A 21,090-nucleotide genomic window follows, 5' to 3' on the forward strand; every position below is an offset into this window, starting at 1 on the left:
GATCCTTGGTTGTATTCTGAATTTAAAAAAAAAAAAGCTATGAAGCACATAACTAGGACAATTGAGAAAATGTGGAAAATGGACTATATACAAAATCACACTGTATCAATCCTTTCTTGGCTGTGTTAATGGTATTGCAGTTATGTGGGGGAAAGTCCTTGTTCTTAGGAGATTCACATAAGTATTCAGGAATAAAGTGTTATAAATGATTCTGCAGAAATTTTTCAAAGAGTATGTGTGTGTGTGTCTATGGTGCAGGCAGTGGGTGAAAGAAAATGCATGACAAAATGTTAGCAACTGGTGATTCCAGGTGAAGGGTACGTGGGTGTTCATGATTCTTCCAACTCCTCTGTTAGAAATTTTTCAAAATAAAAATTGGGGAGAAAAAAAAAAAAACACTGACAGACTTACTAGCAGTTTGAAACAAGTCAGGTAACTCATTTGCCAATTTTTCCATTGCTATATCAGCTATGGGGCCGAATAAGACCACAGGTCTCTTGAAACCAGCTGAAATGACAAGAAAGGCCGTTAAAGCATACACACTTGCCTAGCTGTTAAGATAAGCAGTAAAAGTATTGTATGGGCTTTTGATAACATAACTAAACGAAAGAAACTGTGGTTTCTCCCCAATTCAGCTCGTGTCTATTCTGAAGAATATGCTTTCACTATCCTCACCATTTAAAACAATTTTTTTCTTTTCATTCAACCACATACTAACCTAGATTTTTTTTTAAGAGACAACATCTCACTATGTTGCCCAGACTAAACTCAAACTTCTAGGCTCAAGTGATCCTCCTACCTCAAGCCTCCTGAGTAGCTGGGACTACACTGCCTAGCTCCTCACCATTTTTAAACATAAACTTTCCCATTGATAATATATGGAAACTTTTTTTATTTTTTGCAGAGATGAGGTCTTACTATATTGCCCAGGCTAGTCTTGAACTTGCTGAGCTCAAGTGATCCTCCCACCTTGGCCTCCCAAAGTGCTAAGATTATAGGCGTAAGGTACAGTGCCCAGCCAATATACCGAAACTTTTCAACAGTGGTATTAAAACATATTTTAGGTTGCAGAGATAAGCCTCAATTTAGGAACTGAAACGGCTTTTTGTAAATCATGCTCCTTGTTAGAATTCGATTTCATCTCTATAAACTGCCTTTGGCATAACTGACATATATAAGTTAAAACTTGACCACACAGTCTGAAAATAAAGGTGAATAGGCTCAGAGCCCAGTCAGTTCATTTCCAGGCCCCATGTGACCTCCTCACCTTCTCGCAGCAAAACCCTCTCATAAGCTGGGAATTTGGTGCTGACAGACACAACGGCTGTGAGGTCTTCCCGACTTTTCCTCAGGTTCTTCTTCACCCCAGACCTCTGGCCACGCATTCTCCAGAAATCTGCCCGGTCCCCAGCATTGTCTCTCTGGGCATTTTGAACACTGGCCATTTGTTCAGCTCTGAGAAGAAACCATGGGAAGTAAATCTCTAAAGCCAGAAAACGCAGCAAACATGCATTTCATTAATCAAATCCAGTCAATTTTACTTCTGAGCTCAGAGAAGATTCTGCTTGACAATGAAGAAGTTTCAGAGGGTGGAAAATGTGGGGACCTTCACTTCCAAATGGGAGCAGAAAAAGGCTGGGTCTCTATGAAATCTCCCAGAAGTGGCTCAGCAATAAACATGTGAAATTTGGCTCATTCTGATATGCAGGTACACAGTACACACACCTGGAACTCCTGCTCAAATACAGGCTTCTTTTCTAGGTTCCTCACTGTCAGCCAAACACCAAGTGTTCACTGGGGTGCATAAACCTCTCCAAGGATAGAGACTGGGCACCAGACAAGGGTATCTTGTCTCTGAGAGGTGTGCTGGTGTGCTACGGCCATTCAGTATATCTCTTGTACACGGTACAAGGCAGTGGATGCTCCTTAGGAAGTTGTTCAAACAGCCACATTCAACAGCCAACCACATGATGCTAAATTTACTCACAACAAACTGGCTGGTGGCTATTTCCAGTTCACGCCACTCTCCATAAACAAGAAATAGATGATGACAAATAATGAACTCATCATGTGGGGTTTCCTTTTACGGGGGAAGGGGGGCGGTCTCTGTAGTTTTCTGCAGGGGGAAGGATTAAAGGGGTATGTGAGAATTCGATCTCTGTTACCTGCTCTTGTTGGGGATTAAGCCTTTCTCCAACTCGTTCCCAATCCTCACAGCCAGCCAGTTGCCCAGCTTGCCGTCATACAGTGTGTCTACCACTCGGAAGACCTCCCCTCTGGTGAAGGCCAGGCTCTGTGGAGTTTCCTTCTCACATTCAAAGTGGCTTCTTATAAAAAACGAATCCCCTCTGCCACAAGCCAGGATGTCTCTATACACTGAAACACAAAAGCATCGTTTGTTGCATTCATCTTAGTACAAGTTACAGTATTAGACACTCGACACAGCTTCTCCTATCTCTGATCTCCCCTTTACCTTCCTTCCATTCAGTGCACAAGTCCCATGGGAGTCACAGCTCCAACAGGAACAAGGACAAATACGCAGCTTCACGGCTTGCTGCAATGGTTAATTTTATTTCAACTTGACCGGATCATGAAATAACCAGGTATTTGGTCAGACTTTATCCTATGCCTTTCTCTGAGGGTGTTTTTGAATGACAGTCACGTATAAATGGGTAGACTTAGCAAAGAAGATCGCCCTCCCCAACGCGGGTGGGCCTCATCCAATCAGTTGAGGGCCTGAAGAGAATGACAATCAGACCCTTTCTCAATTAAGAGGAAACTAGGCTGGGCGTGGTGGCTCACGCCTATAATCCCGGCACTTTGGGAGGCCGAGGTGGGTGGATCACAAGGTCAGGAGATCGAGACCATCCTGGCTGACACAGTGAAATCCCGTCTCTACTAAAAATACAAAAAATTAGCCGGGCGTGGTGGCGGGCGCCTGTAGTCCCAGCTACTCGGGAGGCTGAGGCAGGAGAATGGGGTGAACCCGGGAGGCAGAGCTTGCAGTGAGCCAAGATTGCTCCACTGCACTCCAGCCTCGGCGACAAAGCCAGACTCTGTCTCAAAAAAATTAAGAGGAAACTACTCTTCCTGCCTGATGGCCTTCAAAAGGCGACATCAGTTCTTTTCCCTGACATTGTACTGGAACTACACCATTGGCTCTCCTGGTTCTAAGGCCTTCAGACTGAGACTAGAACTAAATCACTGGCTCTCCTGAGTCTCTACCTTGCCCATTTTCACTGCAGATCTTGGCACTTGCCAGTCTCCGTAATTATGTGAGCCAATTTTTTATAATAAATCTCTTTCTCTCCTACTGATTCCAATATCTCCTATTGGTTCTGTTTCTCTGGAGAACATTGATTAACACAGTTGCCAATCAAGCTCTGAAGCAGACAAGGAGGATACTCTCAACCCCCACTTAACAGATGGCAACAAGGCCTGGAAAGGTGAAACAACTTGTCAGACTGGCCAGGGGTAACAGGTGCACCAGCCAGCAGCCATGGCCTTTGTACCTGTCGTATGTAAACTCACTAATAACTCCAGGCAGAATGTAAGGCTGCATCACTGTTCAGAAAGGCAGTTTTATTCCAAATTGACACAACTAGTAAAATTATTTCAGTGCATGCACAGAAAATATTTTTATGGAAAGTTAAATGGCACTCACATTTTCTTCACACACCTAGGACCCAAGGATTAGGTGTTGAGATCCATCTCAACTTTTTAATACCCAGACTTGGTTATTCTGGTACCAAGACACCTCTTTCATCCTTCCCACTCCCCACCCCCCACCCCAACTAAACTAAATGACCAAACTTGCTCACCATCGGCTCGGCTCTGAGCTAAAATGGTCACCATTTCACCTTTAGGGATTTCTAACAGGTACAGAACGGCATCCTCCCGCACTAGTCCTCTGAAATCCTGTGTGTTCACCTATTAGGAAGGAAAAACAGAAAAAGAAAAAAAAAGAAAAGAAGAAAAGAAAGAAAAAAACAGAGAAGTTTATAGTAAGATGCCACTGACCCTTTTGTTTGTTTTCATCGGGGCCTGCCCAGAGCAAAGCCAAGACGTAAATGAGTCCTTAACGTCACTATTCAAGTCCTTCCGCCCAGCACCTTGCTATGGGCCTGCGCACTATACCTTCCTGCCTCCCCACACTGCTAACCGCACCTTAGAGATAAGCCATTGAAGCAAGGATCTGTAACCAGATCAGATTAGAATTTCTTGTGGTTGTTTCTATCCATCTCCCTTCTATGAGTCTCTCACAGATGTGGCCAAGAAGGTAATACACAAGTATAAAACAGATAACTATAATGCAATGGGGAGTGTTGGGGTCTGTGACAATTGAGCATGCTGGCCCAGCATTCATGCTAATTTTAAACTGGTTCAAATAAAAGTATGCAAATAAAGACTCTGACCAATTCTACCCTTCTCCTATAGCTTCTATCACCTAAAAGAGTTTAACATGTGTTTATAAAATTGAAAGGTATTTATCAAATTAAAGAGCATCAGCCTTATAGTTACAAAGCAAGTAAAATTGAAACGTAGCACAAAGAACAAGACATTTTGAAATCATAGTGCTGTATCTTTTTTTTTTTTTTTTTTTTGAGATGTAGTCTCCCTCTGTCTCCCAGGCCAGAGTACAATGGTGCGATCTTGGCTCACTGCGACCTCCGCCTCCTGGGTTCAAGCAATTCTTCTGCCTCAGCCTCCCCAAGTAGCTGAGAGTACAGGCATGTGCCACCACGCCCAGCTAATTTTTTTTTTTGTATTTTTAATAGAGATGAGGTTTCATCATGTTGGCCAGGCTGGTCTTGAACTCTTGACCTCAGGTGATCCGCCCACCTCGGCCTCCCAAAGTGCTGGGATTATATGCGTGAGCCACCACGCCTGGCCCATAGTTCTATATCTTTAAGCCTATTTTAAGCCAGAATTATAAATAAGTAAAATGCAAAAACCATATTAAAGTACCTGATATGTTAATAATATTTTATAGAAATAAAGATATAAAATTCCTATGAAATATTTTCTTCAGTCATTGACAATTACAGAATCCTTTTAATCACAAGAGTAATGTTTTATTAAAGAAGAAACTTATCCTTAGTTGGGTGGGCCTTAATTAAGGCCAAAATTTATGATTAAGTGAAAGTCGGCATTAGACTAAAACTAATTTGGTGCTTTTAAAATAAAGTGATGTGCTAAAGCAACTGAGTTAATTTTTCCTTTGAAACAGTATTTAGTATTTAAGGTACTGTCATTTGTACCTTTCTGTCCCCCAATTAGGGATCATCCCATTTTGGTATCCTTTCTTGTGCCATTTGTTTATCTACATCTGTATCTACATATAGACATACGTATATTTTTACATGTACTACATATGCTTATATTTGTTTACTTAAATAAGACAGGGCCACAAGGCTGTGGGAGGACTTTGGGAGTCCTTTAGTCCATCTCTGTGGCCACAAGAGATTAACCTTAGATCAGTCTCGATCATAGTCTTCGATAGCCAAAAACTATAATGGTCAAAATTAAAGCACACATGGTAGTTACATTTTAAAAATCTACATGGTTAATAACCAAACTTAGAAGTCTTTTTTCTCTTTTCCATCCCATAGAAGTTTCTGAAACAGAAATGACAACTCTATCAGATAAATAACAAGTAAAGAGGTAGTTAAGCCAAGCAGGAATAAGCAAAAGCACATATATCTCTATTATTGATAAGGAATATACATATCCGGCTCATGCCTTCATTCCACACATCAGGCTGTCTGTCACCTTTGCAAAACAAAGAGCCACACTTAAAAACCCCACAACAGAAGAAAGTGATTAGCATGTGTATAAGGCTCACTTTATATATTCAATTTGACCATGAAAAGGAGCATTGAAACAAATTAAAGTGAAAAAAGGCTAGGGCAGCACTTTTCTACTTGAAGGTTACATTGACCAGTCCTTTCCAATAAATATCCTCTTTGATTAGCTATTTAGTAGTCTACAGGGTCTAGCCATGTCTGCTGTGAGCCTTAAGAGGATCCTGTATCAGCCACAGCTTACTTAGTATTGTGCAGCAGCTTCTCCGCCCTCGTAGGCAAACTCAATGTTTTTCACCCCTTTCTAGAACTAAAAGCTTCTTTTGTAATCAACAGAAAATTTATTCGCACCCAAGAAATGAGGACCACCTATTGCCTGACCTCCATATGGGATGACTGCAAAAGAAGGCAGTTCCCAGAGTTCCTTCCGTGTTGCCAGGGTGATAACAAGAAACAAAACACCTTAAGTATAAATGCTGATATCATGACTTTTTATCCACCAAAGTGACTCTCCCCGTCTAGCAACAATAGCAACAACTGACAGAGAGGTCTGACTGCCAGGCCTCTAGGTGAATTCACTACTTTTCTTCACGGAAATTTAGAAAATCTCCCAGCCCCTCAACGTACAAAAATATTTTATCATTGAACCTTAATGAGCAAAAGCTCCTAATTTCTAGCTATCATCCCATGGTCTCACAATAGTTAGAAAAAAATGCCTTTTTCCTTCATTAGCATATATGCAAAGAGTAAACTGGTATGAGCTGGCACTCAGATGGGTTTTTATCAGTAACATTTGGTGAGTGGTATTTCCTAGGATCATACGGCAACATGAGGTTCGTGCAGGTACATAGTCTTCTAGGATCCTGACTAGGGCCAAGGATAGAATTTCAATGGAAAGCTTTTGCAAAGCTCATGATCAAGGTTTGCCCTTCATCTGCTCCAGAAATGAAATCTGAACTACTGCAATGGGGCCAAGAAGGAAGGGGGCCACCTGCTTTTGTACTTTGCTGCCTGCTTTCCTTGAGAATTCTAGAACTTTTTTCTCCCCTCTCCTTGGAGCCTTAGAAGCCCCTACCAGACCCCTTAGTTTACTACAAATGGATTTTTTACTAACATTAACAAGAAAAAAAACTCATCTATATGAACTGCAAGTTTGCAGACACATAAAGAAATTGCAATGAAGACAGTTCCCAGCCAAGTGCGTGGCTCACGCCTGTCATCTCAGCACTTTGGGAGGCCAAGGTGGGTGGATTGCTTGAGCTCAGGAGCTCGAGACCAGCCTGGGCAACATGGTGAAACCCTGTCTCTACTACAAAGACAAAAATTAAGAGTTCACCTGTAATCCCAGCTACTGGGGAGGCTGAGGACTAAGAATTGCTTGAACCCAGGAGGCGGAGATTGCGGTGATGTGAGATAGCACCACTACACTCCAGCCTGGGTGACAGAGTGAGACTGTCAAAAAAAGACAGTTCCTTAGTACTCTATATTTTTATTGTAAGGAGATACTTGATGTTCTTGAAATTTATTCTGAAGTCAACAAAGAATGCTACACACACACACACACACATAAATGTCAAGTTATTTTTCAATTCCTTAACAGATTATACAAACACATAGTAATATTAAAAGTATCAATATTTGATTAACCAGGAATTCCCTTTCCTGGACAATTTTAAATGTAAATAACATTGAGTAGTAGCTATTTGTTATCTTCCAGTAAGAAAAAAGAATGGACACTGACCTTCCTATTCTGTGCCAGGGAACTCTGCTAGGTGCCTTGTAAATGTTACCTGGTCTAATCTTCCCAGGGTCCCTGTGAGGCAGGTATTCTCATCCCCATTAAACAGATACAGAAACCTGAGCCTCAGGGTGAACCAAGGCCACAGAACTAATGAGAGGCTGGGACGAAATTCCAATCACCCAGTCTGATGCCGACACTCACCTTTGTTCAATTACAGGACACTACCTTAAGAAAGACGGCAGGCAGGGGGAACACAGTGAAAAAAGCAAAAATCAGAAAGATCTTCTTGAAAAATCTTTCCTGTAAGTGCTTACTTAGAGTCTCAATGTTTTCACATTAATCAGACTAATAAAATCTTGGCAAGGGTAGAAACACTATCAGTTCTCACGGATACATGGATGAGTTCTGGGTTCCATGACTGAGAAGACAGGACCAATTTGAGGAATACAGAGACTTCAATGCTGGGCATCAACAAACTCGCAGCTGCTCTATTTCACCAGCTGAACCACTTTGTCTTCCCTTACAGAAAGAACACCCAGAAAAGCGCACTCCTTACAAGTAACTTCTAGAAACAGAGCTGGGCTGTTCTTACCTTCAGAATCTGGTCTCCTTCTTGAAGGCCCTCCTGCTCCGCCGAAGTCCCTTCTTGAATGCCAGCAACAAATATCCCGACATCGTTGCCACCAGCCAACCGGAGGCCCACGCTGTCTCCCTTCTTGAACCTTACCATTTTGGTATTAGGGCTGCAATAGGTTCCATTTCAGAAAGGAAAGATAGGAGATATTTTTTAAAAAGGAGAACAACATTAGCAAATGAGAGACTTAATTTCTTCTAGCTACAGACTGATTTACAGTTTACAAAGACCTCTGATTTTTCTCATCTATCTTTTATATCCTACAATTTTATCTTTCTTGGGACCATGAGATGAGTATCAGTAGGTCCCTGTTACTGGTGAAGACGTAGAATTATAGAATCTCTATGGCAACTCATTCAAGATGAGAAAGCAAATAAAGGGCAGAGTTAGGGCTAAAATTCTTCCAAAGGAAGGCTGGCTTGCACTGCATTCTTGTCAAATAAAGACACAGTCTGGGTACAAAGAAGAAGAATCCTAATCCAGGAGGCTGCTGCCCTTGACCCCTGCTGAACTAGGGGTTCTGATTACCAAGTGCAGAGCACAGCAGCACTCCTCCTCCCTCTCCTACACAGACTGACACTGGGATCATCACATCAGTGCAGTCACCACGGGGCACCGTAGTTTAGCAATACTTCACCTATTTGGGAGTGAATTTATCTGACAAACGCAAATACTCAGGGTAACACTCTGGAAAGGTAGCTAGATAGGTAGGTAAACAGACAACATTAACATCACAAAGTTCACCCACTTCCACATTTTGCTTTCCTACAAATGATTCCTCTTTCTCATAAGCACTACCAATGGGGGTTGGTTAAAGGTGGCTGACAGTGTACAAAATCACCATCTAGGCAAAAGCCACCACTCTTCTGGATTTCAGTTAGAGACAGAGCTGTAAGGAAGAAGGGAAAACAAACACAGATGGAAATACATACCCATATATTGCTTCATCTTCAGGACTAGGACGAAGAAAACTTCTCGGGGCTGCTTTTGGTTGAGGAACTGTAAGTTAAGAAACATCTATTGTTATCAATCTGGACTAACAAGAGTGCGTTTCTAAATAGAAAAATCACAAAATCCACAAAAAAATGTAAGTGTATGCCACATATACGTCATCAGAAACAAAAAGAAGTCTCTAAGGTGCAGTTTAACTCTGAAGCGTTAGCAGGTGCCAATGGTTTCTCAAAATACAAGAGATTAAAAAATGAACCTCTAAAATGCAAGGTGTACGGTCATGTGTACAAGAACACAGAATTTTTAATAACTTAAAAAACATATAATAATGATACTGTTTCCCCTTAAATATTTATGAATATAAAATTATGATGATAATTGCAGTGTGGTGGGGAAGGGTTGGGGGAAGAGGTCAGGATCGAGAATGGGAGAAAACAATGACCTCAACTCATCAAATACGACAAAGTGTGACCAATTCTAATGGCATTTAGACAAGGTTATTATTTTATAGTTTGTCAACATCAAGAGAGAGAGAGAAAGGAGGGCCTCTTCCATATGTAATTTTTTATTTCCCTCTTCCCTTTCAGCCACCCTCTGGAATTAAGTACACACTTATTTATATATACACATATACATGTACATACATATCTGTATACATACACATATATACGTATATATGCATACATATATAGACACATACATATATGTATGCATATATATGTATTTACATATATGTGTATAATTTCAACTTTTATTTTAGGTTCAGGGGGTGCACGTGCAGGTCTGTTACATGGGTATACTGCATGATGCTGAGGTTTGGGGTACAATTGATCCTGTCACTGAGGTGTAAGCACGGTACCTAATGGTTTTTCAACCCTTTCCATCTCCTCCTTCAGTAGTTTCCCACCTACTAGTCCCCAGTTTCTGTTATTGCCACCTTTATGTCCATTTGTACCCAATGTTTAGCTCCCACTTAAAAGTGAGAACATGTGCTATGTGGTTTTCTGTTCCCATGTTAATTAGCTTAGGATAATGGCCTCCAGCTGCATCCACGTGGCTGCAAAGGACACGATTTCACTCTTTGTTATGGCTGTGCGAGCACACACTTCTCAATACAACTGTTGAAACTGAGTAGTCTTAAAGGCTCACCTGGGGGGTCCTCTTGGTATCTGGGTTCCTTGTTGGTCTCCGGGACAACTGTGCCTGCAATATCCCCTGTGGACTTAAAGGGAGTGGGTGTCGCACCCATCCTGGACAATCTGCTCGGCGTGTCCTCTCTGGAACTGAAGCACATGTCATATGTTAATGTCTCAAGAGATAACAGTTTCATAAATACATACGTGTGTACATTCACAATGACATGTACAAGAGAAAATGCATGTCATCTTACCTTGGCCTTTCCTTCAGCTTCTCACTTGAAGAATGATAATCATAATCAGAATACTGCTGACGTCTCTCCTCTGGAGAAAATGATCGGTTTGACTCTATTTCTGAGATATCTAGTTTCAAAAATAAGAAAAGACTTTTAAATAAAATATTTAAAATATTCTCCTACCCAGAGAAATTGCACTATTCTCTGGGTAGGAAACATGGGAAATGGAAGCAAGGTAGGCAGGAAATGTGCTAATAGTCTATTAGTCCTGGAGAAAAACTTGCTCATTTTAAGGGAAAAGGCATTAATTAATAAAGGGGAAGGCAAATTTAGAATTGTGTATTTCTCTTTTGTCTCATTTTCCATCAAAGCTGCTACAGAACAGTCAAAATTCTATTACTGGATCACAGATGTATACACTAATTCTTCCCAAGCAGCCCAGTGCTTCTCAAACTTTAAAGTGCATATAAATCTTGTTAGGATGCAGTTGTTGTGGGGCAGCTGAGGGGAGACTGAGATTCTGCAATTCTATCCAGTTCCCTGATTATGCAGATGCTATTGGGGTCAGGGGTTGGGGGGATGAGGACCACACACAGAGTAGCAAGGAAATAAACTGCAAACCCCCTAACATGCTGGCATTATTTCTCATGCTCCTTTCGTTTTCCTGCACTGCACCCATAACAGTGATCAACAACTTCTGATACACTGGAAACTGAATTAAGTTTTAAGGTTTTATAAAGAAATTCCTTAAAAAAAAAAATCAACAAAAGTCTGCTTTACAACTTGGTAACTTAATATTTTCTAAACTTCTCTGCACAAAAGCAATAGTAGATGGTTCAGTAGGATATACTGTGATTAACTATTTTTACTGGCAATTTTTACAAGGCCAAAATGTTATCCTATGTATAATTCATATTCAAATAATGAATATAGCTCTTTAAAAGGGAAGAGGTGATGCAGACTGCTAACTAATGAATGCCACAATATTAGCCATTTTGATTCTTTTTGAGCATCTACTTGTTTTAGCTATCCTCCAAATTGTCTTCTCTATTAGAAATATTAATAGCCACTTTTAAAGAATGAGCAATTAAGGCTGGGCCTGGTGGCTCACGCCTGTAATCCCAGCACTTTGGGAGGACAAGATGGGCAGATCACGAGGTCAGGAGTTCGAGACCAGCCTGGCCAACATGGCGAAACCCTGTCTCTACTAAAAATACAAAAATTAGCCGGGTGTGGTGGCAGGCACCTGCAATCCCAGCTACTCAGGAGGCTGAGGCAGAAGGATCACTTGAACCTGGAAGGCAGAGGTTGCAGTGAGCCAAGACTGTACCACTGCACCCCAGCTTGGGCAACAGAGGGAGACTGTCTCAAAAAAAAACACAATAAGCAATTAGCAAATATATAAATGATATGGTTAGTTCTTTGAACCACTCAAACACACATTTTTTTACTGACAACTTTTGCTTTCAATTGCCTAATTAATAGTTCTCTGAGAGTTTGCAAGTGCACCAGAATTTTATATTGGAAACCTAATTTCAATAGGCACTTTAATAAGCAAATAACAACCAACCAGTGACCTTTGGGGATTAAGGTTTCAAGGGGTCTTTCCTTAGAAATTTAACTTCCAGCTGGATAGCTACACTAAATAGAATGGGGAAGCAACAGCCTTCCTTACTTCCAGCTAAGCTCACAGCCTCCTCTTCTTTTACCTTCTATTTCTGAGTCACTGTCATTTAATGATGGGATGTTGATGAGGGTCTGCTGGCTGTCTCTCAACACCACTAGCTGTAGTTTTCCTCTTGACTTTTCTATCAATTTTCGAGCATCCGTTAAAGACATGTTCTCAGTTACAGTCCCATTGATCTGTGTTTATAAAGAATGGTAATGTTAAATGCAATAAAATTATTCACAGTAGAAAATTCATATTTTCCCCTTCTAAAAATGTAAAGGCATTGCTCAGATATTCAAAGAGATATTGGCTTTAGGATGACTCAATAAAAATGAACTGTCCTTTAAATTAAATATAATCCTGCATGCCTGGATCCCAAATACAGGTGTAAGTTACTCTGCTAATTTATTTAACTTCCAAGCTCAAGACAACGGTTTGGTTTACTATTGGAACATGTTTCCTGACTGGAGAGGTTTACAAGACCTATTAAATATTCAGCATTCATATACCACCAACTTTCCTTCTCATCTTTCCTTAGTTTAGGGAACAGGGATCTAAACTTTAAACAGGAAAGAAGAAAATATTCATGGAGTTTTTTGTTTTTATTTTCTAAACTGACATTAAACTGTTACAACCCTCGATGTCCGGTTTTTCTGATAAAAATCATCTCATTATGCTGCTCTTGCCACCTCTGTCTTACCACTGACTCTCACTGGACCTAAGTCTCACTGTGTTGGTGCTGCATGTGGACATGCAGGCTATGAACGGCAATATGCACACTACCGTTCTCTGCCCCCATCTACCCACCTTGAGAATTATGTCTCCTTCGTGAAGGTTGCCATCTTTAGTTGCCAGACCCGTTCGGGTCATTTCCTTTATGAAGATCTGACTCCCAAGCCGGAGACCATACTCTAGGAGACAAACACATAAACATACACGTATGTCATCCATTTGTTCAAAAAACTTAGTCTGGCTTATAGGACTATTTTAAAATATGTATTAAAAAGTTAATTTTGTATATGGGAAATTCTGTAAGATGACTGGCCTGAACTCTTCAAAAAAGTCAATGCCATAAAAAACAAAAAGGTAGAGAAACTGTTCTAGATTAAAAGATACATAAAAGGCCGGGCGCAGTGGCTCACGCTTGTAATCCCAGCACTTTGGGAGGCCGAGGCAGGCGGATCACGAGGTCAGGAGATCGAGACCATGGTGAAACCCCGTCTCTACTAAAAATACAAAAAATTAGCCGGGCGTGGTGGCAGGTGCCTGTAGTCCCAGCTACTCAGAGAGGCTGAGGCAGGAGAATGGCGTGAACCTGGGAGGCGGAGCTTGCAGTGAGCCGAGATTGCGCCACTGCACTCCAGCCTGGGCGACAGAGCGAGACTCTGTCTCAAAAAAAAAAAAAAAAAAAAGATACATAAAAACCAAATGCAATGCATGAACTATCATAGGTCCCTGATACAGTGGAGGGTGGAAGCAGAATGAGTTACATCATTTGGAGCAATTTGAAAATGAACTATAATATATGAAAGGGATATTAATGTTAATTTTCTTAAGTGTTACAATGGTATTACGGTGACTGATGTAGGAGAATGTTCTTATCCTTGGAAGATACCTCTGAAATATTTATGGGTAATGGTGAGTTGCCTGCAACTTACTTAAATAGTACCAAAAAACCCACTGAGAGAGGTAACAGGAAGGGTGATGGAGTAGAAGGAAAGAAAAAAAAAGGAGGAGGAAAAAGAAAGTAAGTGTGGCAAAATGTTAACAATTGGTAAAACTAGATGAAGGTTATACGTGTATTTGCTATAAAATTAACATTTTTCTTTTTCTTTTATTGGGACAGAATCTTGCTTTGTCACCCAGGCTGGAGTGCAGGGGCATGATCTCAGCTCACTGCAACCTCCGCCTCCCAGGTTCAAGTGATTCTCCTGCCTCAGCCTCCCAAGTAGCTGGGATTACAGGTGCCTACCACCACGCCCAGCTAATTTTTGTATTTTATTAGAGACAGGGTTTCACCATGTAGGCCAGGTTTGTCTCGAACTCCTGACTTCAGGTGATCCACCCGCCTCGGCCTCCCAAAGTGCTAGGATTACAGGTGTGAGTCACTGCACCTGGCCAAATTAAACACTTTTCAAATAAAATGTTGGGGAGAAAAAAAAACAATTCAGCACACCTTAATAGGCATGTTCTGCTGACAATGAGGCTCTCTACAGGAAGGCACTGCAAAAAATCTAGCATTTTAGATTATATGAAGCTTGGCATTGAAAGGAATTCAGTGGGTGAAGAAAAGGGGTAAAGAAGTCAGGCAAAGTAATTAATAAAGCATTTAACTAAAACCAGCATAGCTTTGGGAGTTTATGGGCTCTGAATTGCTATCGAAAGCAAAAACATTGTAATTACTAAGTATATATATTTTTAAATACTTTCAATGCTACTTAGACTATTCTGGTTTTACTTAATAAACTTGTAAAAATACATCATTTTAAGAATAAATTTTCACATTCTAGGAAACTACCACAACAGAGCAGGTTTTAAAACAGGCACAAAATATTTTATTATCATTCAAACTAAAAATCTTATAATTACAAAACAAAGTAACTTTCTACAATTCAGGAAAGGTATGAAGTCAATTTTAAAATAAGTTTTAAATGATTTACAATAAACTTGTCAGCTAGATCTTACCACAAAGATTAGAAGTGTTGTGGAAGCTGACAGTCAAGAATGGAGTAAGGGAAGGGCAAAGCTACTTTCATGGATGGCGACCCCCTAGTGGTCAAACAGCCTCACAGCCCAGAACAGAAGGCTGAGTGAGACAAGCTTGAGTGATAATGTCTCTCTGGCATTTTTCAACAATTCCTCAATCCTCTTAAAAAATGCACTCATTATAATTTTGCAAATAGATCTTCTGGTGTGTATGTGGGCATTTCACAAATGAAGATAAAAAAATCAGTTGACCAGCTTCTAAGAAAGACAACTGGTGCCGTGAAATATAATAGCTGGATCATATTTTTTCTTAATCAAATGTAGGTCTTACCTACTGTCGAATTTCTTTAAACATTAATTCTTATAAAACCCTAGCCAATGATAGCCAAATTATTATGCAATCTTAACAAAAGGTAGCAAAAATTTTTCTTTTATAAAGTGGAACTGGCCAGGTGCAGTGGCTCACACCTTTAATCCTGACGCTTTGGGAGGCTGAGGCAGGCAGATCACCTGAGGTTGGGGGTTTGAGACCAGTCTGGCCAACATGGTGAAACCCCATCTCTACTAAAAGTGCAAAAATTAGCTGGGCATGATGGCGGGCGCCTGTAGTCCCAGCTACTCAGGAGGCTGAGGCAGGAGAATCGCTTGAACCCGGGAGATGGAGTTTGCAGTGAGCCGAGATCACGCCACTGCACTCCAGCCTGGGCGACAGTGAGACTCCATCTCAAAAAAAAAAAAAAAAAAACACTCTGAAATCCTTACACTTCCTAAAATGCACACCCTCAGGGAGATATTGCAATCTCAACGTTCCCATTTATTTTCATGGACTGGACTCCAGGTATCTCACTATTCACATCTTTGCATTATTCTTCGGTTATTTCAATAGGCACTTAGTTACATAACTCAACTCTTCACAAAAAAACTAAAGAAAACAAACCCTCTCATCCGATAGGCTATCAAAATGCAAATCCCAAACCTAAAACGCAAGTCTTTTCCTTTGCATTCTCAGGTGCTCTTTAACTTTTTTCCTCTTAAAATGAGAACAATTAAGAAAACAAAAGGAAATTAAAGATGTTACATGCTACAAGGAATTGTAAGTCAGAAGACAAGAAATAGTGCTAGGCGTATCTCAACACTAGGCTCAAAAGCCCTGCTCACTCACCTACTTGTTTCCAATCACCTATTTCCAGAGGATGGAGTTTGAGTTCCAGCTCCACCTTTACTTACTGGCTTCCAGACATGGGCAAGTCACTTCCCTAGTCTGAGTTTCAGAATCCTCACCTATAAATGTCCCCTATAAACTCCTCTGTATGGCTTGGCACAGTGGCTCACATCTGTAATCCCAGCACTTTGTAATCCCAACCAAGGCACGTGGATCCCAGATTGGGCAACATGGTGAAAACCCGTGTACACCAAAAAAAAAAAAAAAAATTAGCCAAGCGTGGTGGCACACAACTGTAATCCCAGCTAGCTACTGTGGGTTGGGGAAGCTGAGGTGGGAGGATCGCTTGAGCCCAGGAGGCAGAGGTTGCAATGAGCCACTGCACTCCAGCCTGGGTGACAGAGTGAGACCCCATATCAAAAATAAATAAATAAAACCCCTCTCTATCGTGGTATTCCTCACTTGTAAAACAGAAACGAAGTCTCCTAACACACAGGGTTCTTGTGGGGACTACGTAAAAGAATATTCAACACAGCCCCTTGCATAGAGCAGAAACTCAACAATGATTAGGCGGAGTGCTGTCCTCCACTGTTGTTTTCCACTTGAGATGCTGCAAGGCCACAAGGAGAGCTTATTAACACAGACTCTGGAGGTCCATCCCATGGTTTCTATTTTTTTTTTTTTTCCGAGACCGAGTCTCGCTCTGTCACCCAGGCTGGAGTGCAGTGACATGATCTCTGCTCACTGCAACCTCCGCCCCTCGGGGTTCAAGCTATTCTCCTGCCTCAGTCTCCCCAGAAGTGGGGATTACAGGTACCCACCATCACGCCCAGCTAATTTTTACATTTTTAGTACAGATGGGGTTTCATCGTGTTGGCCAGGCTGGTCTCCAACTCCTGACCTCAAGTGATCCACTCACCTCGGCCTCCCATAGTGCTGGGATTACAGGTGTAATTCCACTGCACCCAGCCCCACCCCATGGTTTCTGATCTAATGGGACTGGGCTGGACCTGAGAGTCCGCATTTCAAACAGGTGCCCAGGTGATGCACTGCTTTGAGAACCACTGGTTTCCTAGTTTAAAGCCAAAATTCTAGAGCCTGGCTCTTCCACTGATGACACAACTTTGTGTATGTCAATTAACCTTCTGTGCCTCAGTTTCCTTGTCTATAAAATGGAGATACAAGAGTCCTCCCTCATGAGGTAGTTCTGAGGATTAAACAACTAATTGGTGTTAGGCATTTAGGTCAGTGCTGGGTACAATGCTGGTTAAGTGCAATTAAGAGATAGCTCGGCCAGACGCGGTGGCTCACACATGTAATCCCAGCACTTTGGGAGGCCGAGGCGGGCAGATCACCTGAGGTCAGGAGTTTGAGACCAGCCTAGCCAACCTGGCAAAACCCTGTCTCTACTGAAAATACAAAAATTAGCCGGGCGTGGTGGCAGGCACCTATAATCCCACCTACTTGGGAGGCTGAGGCAGGAGAATCACTTGAACCCAGGAGGCAGAGGTTGCAGTGAGCCGAGATCATGCCACTGCACTCTCCAGCCAGGGTGACACAGTGAGACTCTTGTCTCAAAAAAAAAAAAACAGCTGGCCGGGTGCAGTGGCTCATGCCTATAATCCCAGCACTTTGGAAGGCTGTGGTGGGCATATCATCTGAGGTGAGGAGTTCAAGACCAGCCTGGCCAACATGGTGAAACCCCGTTTCTACTAAAAATAAAAAAATCAGCCAGGTGTGGTGGTGTGCGCCTGTAAGCCCAGCTACTAGGGAGGCTGAGGCAGGAGAACTGCTTGAACCTGGGAGGCGGAGGTTGCAGTGAGCCCAGATTACGCCACTGCACTCCAGCCTGGGCAAGAGAGCAAGACTCAAGACTCCGTCACACACACACAAAAAAGTAGCTATTCCTGGCCAGGCGCCGTGGCTCATGCCTGTAATCCCAGCACTGTGAGAGACCAAGGTGGACGGATCACCTGAAGTTGGGAGTTCAAGTCCAGCCTGGCCAACATGTTGAAACCTGTCTCCACTAAAAATACAAAATTAGCTGGGCGTGGTGGTAGACGCAGCTACTCAGGAGGCTGAGGCAGGAGAATCGCTTGAACCTGGGAGGTGGAGGTTGCAGTGAGCCGAGATCACACTACTGCCCTCCAGCCTGGATGACAGAGCAACTCTTCCGGGAAAAAAAAAAAAAAAAAAAAAAATAGAAGTTAGTTATGCATATCACAACAGTGCTTTTCTTCCTACATCAAGCATGCCTACCTTCGTTCGCTCTGCTTTTCGTCAGGAGGACCCCGATGGGCCCCGGCCGCCCCCTCGGCTCGGGGCTGGGGCTGCGTGAGTGCGGGTGCTCGCGGCTGCGGCTTCGGGGCCCCCGAGAGCGGGCGTCGTGGCGGGCCCCGCGCCTGTACTCTGGGCTGTAGGCCCGCTCGTAGTCTGGGTCGTAGGCCTGGTGATAGGCCCGCTCGTAGTCCTGGTCAATGCTCCGGCCGCGGCTACGGTCGCGGTCCCGGTCCCGGGATGGCCCAAAGTCGTGGTCCAGGCCCCGCTCCAGGCTCCGGCCACGGCTGCGGTCTCGGGCGCGCGCATGATCTTGGTCCAGGCCCCGCTCCAGGCTCCGGCCGCGGCTCCGGCCGCGGCTCCGGTCCTGGCTGAGGTCCCGCTCCCGGCTCCAGGCCTGATCGTGGGGACGCCCCCTTTCCGGGCTGTCCTCCCAGCTGCGGCTGCGCCCCCCATGGCTGCTCAGCCGGCTCCTCTCGCTGTACCCACTCCGGAAACTTCTGCCATCAAACTCGTCCATCACCTCAAAAGCCCGGTCATCCTGATCCAGGGGAGGGCTGGCCTGAAGCGGGGCCACCTGGACCTTCCGGGGCCTCTTGACCACCTGTTGTCAAAACAAACTCAGTGTGAACGCAGGACAATCACAACTGAACGTGGAGAAGGCAGTGGTTAAGAGCCCTGGTTCTGGTTTCAAGAAAACTGTATCCCTGCCGACTCACTAAGGTTCAGGTTCCTCATCGGGAAACGGATAATAAAAATCTCACAGGGTTAGAATGAGACAATGATGGTGAAGCTCTGAGTACAGTGCCTTGAATTAAGGTAATAATAAAATAGTACCTCCAAAATCTGCTTCTGCTGAAGTTTGAAAAGTCTCAGAGGCCCAAATCACTAAGTTATAAAACTCAAACAAAAATCCAGAAAGTGTGACATTCTATACATAGCTGCCTAGGGGGCAAAGGGGAATAAAGAGAAGTTGATTGATGGGTACAAATATACGGTCTGATAGAAGAAAATAAGACCTAATGTTAGATCGGCAGGCTGACTACAGCTTACAGGAATCTACTGTACATTCCAAAATAGCTGGAAGAGAATAATCTGAACATTTCTACCATAAAGAAAACACAATTATTTAAGGTGATGGATATTCCAAATACACTGATTTGAATTTTACAAATCATGTCTACAGCCATACCATCCTGAACACGCCCGATCTCGTCTGAATTTTACAAATCATATTAATGTATTAATCACACATACCCTATAACTATGCATTATGCATAAATTTTTAAATTTTTAAGGAAGAAAAGTCAATGCCTTATTTATTTATTTATTATTAAGACAAAGTTTCACTCTGTTGCCCAGGCTGGACTGTACTCAGGTCACTGCAACCTCTGCCTCCCAGGTTCAAGCGATTCTCGTGCCTCACCCTCCCAATGGCTGGGATTACAGGTGCACACCACCATGCGTGGCTAATTTTTGTTTTTTTAGTAGAGATGGGGTTTCACCATGTTGGCCAGGCTGGTGGCTGGGTGACAGAGTGAGACCCCATATCAAAAATAAATAAATAAAACCCCTCTCTATCGTGGTATTCCTCACTCCTGACCTCAGGTGATCTGCCTGCCTCCAACTCCCAAAGTGCTGGCGTGAACCACTGAGCCTGGCCCAATGCCATTTTTAAAGTGGGGGATGGGGTAGAGGGGCAAGGGGAAAGAGGAACCCTTCTAGATTAAAAGGAACTAAAGAGATAATTAAATGCAATGAGTGAACTTTGGATCCTGGATAGGGAAGAAAACATTTATCAAAGACATTTTGAGAGCTGCGTATGGTGGCTCACACCTGTAATCCCAGCACCTTGGGAGGCTGAGGTGGAACGATCGCTTGAACCCAGGAGATCAAGATCAGCCTGGGAAACACAACAAGATCCCATCTCTAAAAATGAAAAAGACATCTTGAGATATGGGCTGGATTTTAGACAATACTGTAAAATTATTACTTTTCTTAGATCAGATAATAGTATTATATAAATGAATATCCTCATTCATAGGAAATGCATGTGAAGTAAGTAGAAATGAACTGTCATGTCTGTAACTTTCCTTCAAATGGTTGGCCAGAAAGACGTGAATGTTTATATACAAACAGAGACCAAGTAAAGATGGCAGAATAGTAATATTTTAGAAGATAAATGTTTATTACGTTGATCTTTCAACTTTCCTTTTTGTTTGAAAATCTTCATAATATAAAGTTGAAAAACATTAAATACCATATATGTGGCCAGGTGAGGTGGCTCATGCCTGTAATCCCAGCATTTTGGGAGGCTGAGGCTGGCGGATCACCCGAAGTTGGGAGTTCGGGACCAGCCTGACCAACATGGTGAAACCCCGTCTCTACTAAAAATACAAAATTAGACGGGTGTGGTGGCACATGACTGTAATCCCAGCTACTCGGGAGGCTGAGGCAGGAGAATCGCTTGAACCCGGGAGGCGGAGGTTGCAATGAGCCATGATCGTGCCACTGCACTCCAGCCTGGGCAATAAGAGCAAAACTCTGTCTCCAAAAAAAAAAAAAAAAAAAAAATATATATATATATATATATATATATACACACATATACACATACACACACACACACACACACACACAACCATATATGTGGGTATATCCCTACTAGCATTGCCTCTAAGCACACTTTATTACCATTCTCACTTTGTGTGTCTACCTGCCCCACTGTAGTGAACACATCTTGCAACACAGATTGGCCCCAGGGCCTAATGGCA

The 21,090-nt window shown here is 42.6% G+C and overlaps 1 protein-coding gene across 12 annotated transcripts in view; it reads right to left on the reverse strand.

Annotated features, from left to right (window-relative positions):
- Positions 1-21,090, reverse strand: part of TJP2 (tight junction protein 2) — a 129,986-nt gene that overhangs the window by 17,894 nt on the left and 91,002 nt on the right. For all 12 annotated transcript variants that reach the window (XM_055272345.2, XM_055272346.1, XM_055272342.1 and 9 more), the window contains 11 exons: positions 18,299-18,920; positions 12,979-13,082; positions 12,212-12,365; positions 10,521-10,629; positions 10,280-10,413; positions 9,112-9,178; positions 8,138-8,288; positions 3,822-3,930; positions 2,166-2,376; positions 1,268-1,455; positions 412-507 (listed from right to left, as the gene is read on the reverse strand). In XM_055272345.2, the coding sequence (XP_055128320.1) occupies positions 412-507; positions 1,268-1,455; positions 2,166-2,376; positions 3,822-3,930; positions 8,138-8,288; positions 9,112-9,178; positions 10,280-10,413; positions 10,521-10,629; positions 12,212-12,365; positions 12,979-13,082; positions 18,299-18,920 (1,945 nt within the window). The remainder of the gene's footprint in view (positions 1-411; positions 508-1,267; positions 1,456-2,165; positions 2,377-3,821; positions 3,931-8,137; positions 8,289-9,111; positions 9,179-10,279; positions 10,414-10,520; positions 10,630-12,211; positions 12,366-12,978; positions 13,083-18,298; positions 18,921-21,090) is intronic.

Source organism: Symphalangus syndactylus, chromosome 3 (assembly GCF_028878055.3).
Source record: "Symphalangus syndactylus isolate Jambi chromosome 3, NHGRI_mSymSyn1-v2.1_pri, whole genome shotgun sequence".
Classification (NCBI taxonomy): Eukaryota; Metazoa; Chordata; class Mammalia; order Primates; family Hylobatidae; genus Symphalangus; species Symphalangus syndactylus.